The sequence below is a fragment of the Montipora capricornis genome, chromosome 8 (assembly GCF_036669925.1).
Source record: "Montipora capricornis isolate CH-2021 chromosome 8, ASM3666992v2, whole genome shotgun sequence".
In the NCBI taxonomy this organism is placed as follows: domain Eukaryota; kingdom Metazoa; phylum Cnidaria; class Anthozoa; order Scleractinia; family Acroporidae; genus Montipora; species Montipora capricornis.
In genome coordinates this window covers 13,587,138-13,593,162 of record NC_090890.1, presented here as the reverse complement: position 1 = coordinate 13,593,162, position 6,025 = coordinate 13,587,138, and the positions used below count along the sequence as shown (strand labels likewise).

The following is a 6,025-nucleotide window of genomic DNA, read 5'->3' as shown; positions in this document are numbered from 1 at the left end:
GTCCTGGAAGTTAAAAACCGCTTCCAAGTTCTTGCAGGCTCCAACCAAGACGACACACCAGTTGAGACTAAGTGGAATAGGATCAAGAACACCTTCTACGAGGCAGCAGCTAGCACCGTTGGATACAAGAAGAAAAATAACAAGCAATGGTTAACACCTGAGACATGGGAAAAAATTGAAGAACGGAAGCACATTAAAATTAAGATGCTCAACGCAAAATCGCCGAGGCTACAAGAGCAGGCCCAACAAATATACGCGTCCAAAGACAGAGAAGTGGAAAAGAGTGCCAGGAAGGATAAGTGCCACTTCATTGAAGAGTTGGCGTGCAAAGCGGAGCTCGCTGCTTCGAGAGGAGAGCTGAGCACAGTCTATAAAAGTCACTAAGCAGCTCTGTGGCAACTATACCAGCCACCCACCACCAGTTAGAGCCATGGATGGTTCTCCTTTGACATCTGAGCGAGAGCAGACAGCCAGGTGGGTCTAGCATTTTCAGGAGGTTCTCAACCAACCAGAGCCAGATCAACCAGCAAGCCCTGACCCTCCTCAAGATATCCTTGATATTGACATAAGTCCACCTACGCCTTCAGAGGTCAGAAAGGCAATCAAAGCTACAAAGAATAGCAGAGCGCCCGGACCTGACTCCATCCATGCTGAAATGTTACAAGCTGACCTTGATATCTCTACAACCGTGTTAGTAGACCTCTTTAGCTATATATGGGACACCAACACCATCCCATGTGACTGGACAAATGGTCTCAGTTAAAATACCTAAGAAAGGCAACCTGCAAAATTGTGACAATTGGCGTGGTATAACCCTTCTCTCTACGCCAAGCAAGATATTCTGTAGGGTACTCCTTCAGCGGTTTGATTCAGCCATCGACTGCAGGCTCAGGCAGGAACAAGCCGGCTTTCGCAAGGGTAGAGGATGCATTGACCAGATCTTTGCACTGAGGAACATCATTGAGCAGTGCCTGGAATGGAACGCTCCCCTGCACATTAACTTTGTAGACTTTAGAAAAGCTTTTGACAGTGTACATAGGGAGAGTCATACGGGATCTGGCACAAGACCATTACGCTGATCAATCTTTTCTATAGGAACTTTGAGTGCAGTGTCATCATCGGTAGCAAAACATCTGAACCATTCCCAGTCAAATCTGGAGTACGTCAAGGCTGCATCCTTTCCCGTATGCTCTTTCTAATTACCATAGACTGGGTAATGCGACAAACCACATCAGACAAGGCAAGAGGTATCCAGTGGACGCTTTTCTCCTCATCTAGACTTTGCTAATGACCTGGCACTTTTGTCCTCCAGGAGTGATCATCTTCAGGTGAAGACGGATCGACTAGATACGTTCTCCAGCCAAACCGGACTAAACATCAATACAATGAAGACCAAAGTCATGTCAATCAACTCAGTCAACCCTACACCCATAACTGTCAAAAAAAAAGTGCTGGATCCTGTGGAGGACTTCACTTATCTGGGCAGTTTAATCAGCAAGGATAATGGAGCAATGAAGGATATCCAGGCGAGGCGAGGCGAGGCGAGGCGAGGCGAGGCGAGGCGAGGCTAGGCAAGGCGCGAGGGGCCTTTGCACGACTCCAACCCATTTGGAAATCCAAGCAGTGCAGCCTTATTACCAAGCTGAGACTATACAACAGCAATGTTAAATCTGTCCTCCTCTATTGGTCGAAGTGCTGGCGTGTTGTGAAATCGGACATGGACAAGATCAGTGCCTTCCATAATGGATGTCTTCGGAAGATATGCGGCATCTTCTGGCCCCAGAAGGTGTCAAACAAAGTCCTCTACCAGAAAACCGGTTGCAAAAACACCTTGCTAGAGGTCAAACACCGCAGACTTAGATGGCTTGGTCACGTTCTAAGGATGGAACAGCGATGGATCCCCAAAACAGCCTTACAGTGGACCCCTGTTGGTAAGCGTAAGCCCGGACGGCCCAAAACAATGTGGCGTAGGACAGCCTAGACGGAACTTAAAGAGATGGGCTTGACCTGGGGCGAAGCGATTAAACTTGCTAAGGACTGCCAGAAGTGGCGTCGCCGAGTCGCGGCCTTATTTCCCACCAGGGAAGAAGAGGATAAGTAAGTAAGTAACTATGGCTGCTTGTTTTCTAAGGACACGTGAATTTGGAGAATGCAGAGAATTTCGGGGGATAACAGAGTTTGTGAGCCTCAATCACTTTAACAATGATCTAAGCCAGCATTTGTCCCGATGTCATTTGAGCAAAGAGCGAATTACGGAGGGGGGTTTGATTTTAGCACGTTTAGGGTTGTTTTACACGATCGAAGCAAAGTGGAGAGATTGTTATGAAAAATAGCATTGCGTGACAAGCGTTACTTTCTAGAAGCTTCGTGAGAGTTCGTAGTTTGTTTATTTTTAGGTTCGTGCGTAAGCATTTCTAAATCGGTGTATTTTGTAATCTTTCTATAATTAGATTGATTACTATTTTAGAAAGTTCTAGAAGCTTATTGTGAGAGTATATAAGTAGACGAGTCCTAGCAAAGTTTTTTCTAACTGGTTTTTCACAAGCGAAGAGAGTTGGCGTTAGCCGTGTTTAGTCAAGTGTGACAGAAGCAGTGTTTATTCAAGCTGGCGGTGGGCGATTATTGAGGACGTGTTGTTCAGAGTTTTACTTTGTGGAAACTACGTTCATTTTAGAAGAAATCTTCTTGTTGCTGTTCCGACAACCCTGCGTTCAGTTTAGTTTGTAAACTCACTTTCCTCAAAACATTCGAACTTGTAACAGAAATGTTTGTTTTTCCAAAGCACCGCGCCTATCTCGGCCAGTATTGGGAAAACCAGACAAAGTCAAGGTCTTGTAAGTACCCTGAGCACAAGGGAGAGCGTAAAGCAGCCAGGACTGATTGGGCATTTACTTTGAAAGTATCAAGGGAAGTGATGGAAATTTTTGGTGTTCTTGTTCCTGTTGGTGCACGTGAGTATCTACCATTAAATTTTTCAGTAACTTTTTATTTGAAAGAATTGAGACTCATGAACAACTTATTTAATGAGCGAGTATTCTCATCACTCAGCATGATTTTTTTCAGCGTTGTGTAATAGCTGTAGAAAGGCACACTATAAGAGGGCCCAGAGTCAGAAGCCGCAGTGTGAATCTGATGCAGTACTACCGACTAGGTATCTTTATAAATTTCTTTGTTTTGTCAAACACCACGTGCAGTTGAAAACTCATTTATCCTCAGTCGTGTTCATAATAAGATTGCAATTTTGTTAGCGCTAAGTCAGATGTCTCCTTGATAAGAGCGTGGGAACGCTCGTTCGGGATTGGCTTGTTGAGCCCTGTTTGCTTTGCAATGATCTTGTTTTTCATCAATAAAATATTATAGTCTGAAACAGGTTGTTGATCAACCTACTAGGGGAACATCTATACTTGATCTTATAATTACTAACCTATTTCACCTCTATGAGAAATCTCACGTTTTGGCCCCTCTAGGAACTAGTGATCATAATTCCGTTAGATGGTTACCCAGGGTAAATCTTAGAAGCAAAAATCATAGCCAGGGCACTGCTAAACGTCCTGTCCGACTTTTCCCTCGTCGTGCTGTCAACGCTTTTGGGAGGTGGGTATCTACCCATAACTGGTTTGGTGGTTTGGATTTGATTAATCCATCTGTGGACAAGCTCGTTAGCTCTTTCACGGCAGATTTAACAAGTGCAGTGGGTCGTTTCTTCCCTTTGAAGTCTATGAAACTCCACCACTCAGATAAACCATGGATAACTCCATCAATTAAAATGCTTGTCAAAGAACGCCAAAAGGCTTTCCATTCACAGAATTTGGAAATCCCTACGTAACAAAGTCCAGCAGACGATCGCTGAACGCAAAAGATCTTTTTATCAAACTAAAGTTCAAGATCTAAAGAAAGATAACTGTCGTAAGTGCTGGGGGATAGTTAAATAAGATGTTGGGTAGATCTGAGAAGTCCAGACACCTCTTATTACAGCGTGATGGTAAGACCTTATCTGATCCTGAATTAGCCAATGCGCTTAATAATTTCTTTACATCTTAAATTTCGGACATCCCCCCTGCTTGATCTGTCTTTGCTGCCAGCTTTCCCCCCCACACCCCCCGCCCCCTTCCCGCACGGGCGATACGTTGCCCATGGTACAATCTTATGAAGTATGTAAAAAACTTACTTCAACTAAGCCCCATAAGGCCGGATAATATTCCTAGCAGAATTTTTAAAGAGTTTCCTTTTGAACTAGCAACCCCAGCTGCTACTATTTTTAATGTATCTTTGTCGTCTGGGGTTATGCCAATCTCGTGGAAGGAATCTAATATCATCCCAATCCCTAAAGTCACAAAGCTCACATGTGAGAGACCAATCTCACTCACACCCTGCCTTTCAAAGGTTTTAGAAGACTTTGTGGTTTCATGGTTGATTGAGCATGTCAGGGATAAAATTGTATATGCAGTTTTGCTGCTTGAAAGGAACATCCACATCTTACTGTCTGTTAGATATGGTCCATAATTGGCTTTTAGAGCTAGACAGTCCTAATGAACATCTCCGAGTCTGCTTTTTTAACTTTTTAAAAGCTTTTGACCGTATTGGTTATAACATCCTTGTCCAAAAGCTTATTAACCTTAACGTTAGACTTTCTATCTGATAGAAAACAACGTGTTATGTTACATCAGACATTTTTGGAATGGCACCCTGTCAAAGCAGGGGTCCCCAAGGGACCAAACTAGGCCCGATTTTGTTCCTCATAATGATCAATGATTCGGGGAGGGCCATGTCACCTAATTTCGGAATGTGGAAGTACGTAGATGATGTTTCGTTGTCAGACAACCTTTGTAAGGGTAGCTTATCATCTTCCCAGTCTACACTTCACTATATAAACAGCTGGGCCTCTGACAACTGGAAAAGTTTTAACGCTAAGAAATGCAAAGAGTTGTGTTTGTGTTTCTTCAAGGAAAAACCCCAGTTATCCCCCTTAACAATTGATGATCAACCATAAGAAGTGGTAACCTCACATAAGGTCCTGGGGCTTATCATTCAGAACGACTTAAAGTAGAACAAACATATCGCATCAGTAGTTGCTAAGGCATCGAAACGCTTACATAAGGGTTGTGTCGCAACAGCTGACCTACAATCACTGTCATAAGTCGTTGGAACACCCACCCCCTTTCCCCCGTTCAATGTTGCATAGCCCAATGCACCCAAACTAACTGTTCAGTACGTTTTAGTTTCTAAGCAACATTGAAAGGTGGGAGAGGGAGGGATGCTCGATTAATCCCGTCGGTGTGCCAACATTGTGTCACTGATTGTCTCTACGTGATAAGGTGTAACTTTCATGTAACGATACATGGCAGTCAGTACTGGAAGGTTCGCGTAAAGATGGCTGTGCCAACATGCCACGTTTTTCGCCTCTTAATTAAAGAATAAAAGTAATAGGGGTATATGCGATTCCCATAGTATTCAGCTTATTAACCAAAGATTTTGATTCCTTAAGATGGTGTTTAGAGGATATGTCTCCGCTGAGATTAGAGCGACGGTCTTTCAACTACGAAGGAACACTGATATGAGCCTTAGAGCCATAGCAAGGGCTTGCAGAATTTCAACGACTTCAGCTTGTAGGATTTTAAAAGGGGGAATCCGGAGAATTTCATCTTGCCCAAAAAGAATGGGACGCCCGCAAAAACTAACTGCCCTGCAACAACGTCTCCTGATTCGAAACGTCAGGAAACTGAAAAATGAAAATCCCAGTTTTTCTCTCAGAGATTTAATGCGGGAAAGTGGGGTGAGCAGTGAGGAGGTTTCCGAGAGAAAAGTGAACTGCTTACTTCAGCGCCAAGGATTCCACTATTTGCAGACGCGAAAGAAAGGACTATTGACTAAAGATGATATGCCAAGGCGAGTTACATTTTGCAATGTAATGAAAACAATTTATGATGGCGACATTTGGACGAGGCAAGTGGCATTTTACTTGGATGGGGCCTCATTCGCTTTCAAAACGAACCCATTAAAAGTGGCAACGGCATCTAAAGCAAGA

General features: G+C 43.7%; 1 protein-coding gene across 1 annotated transcript in view; it reads left to right on the top strand.

Annotated features, from left to right (window-relative positions):
• LOC138013701 (uncharacterized) overlaps nucleotides 1-384 on the top strand; it is a 909-nt gene extending 525 nt beyond the window's left edge. Inside the window, exon 1 of the mRNA XM_068860784.1 lies at nucleotides 1-384. This exon is cut by the window's left edge and continues 525 nt beyond it. Coding sequence (XP_068716885.1) covers nucleotides 1-384 — 384 coding nt within the window.
• Nucleotides 385-6,025: the final 5,641 nt, after the last annotated feature.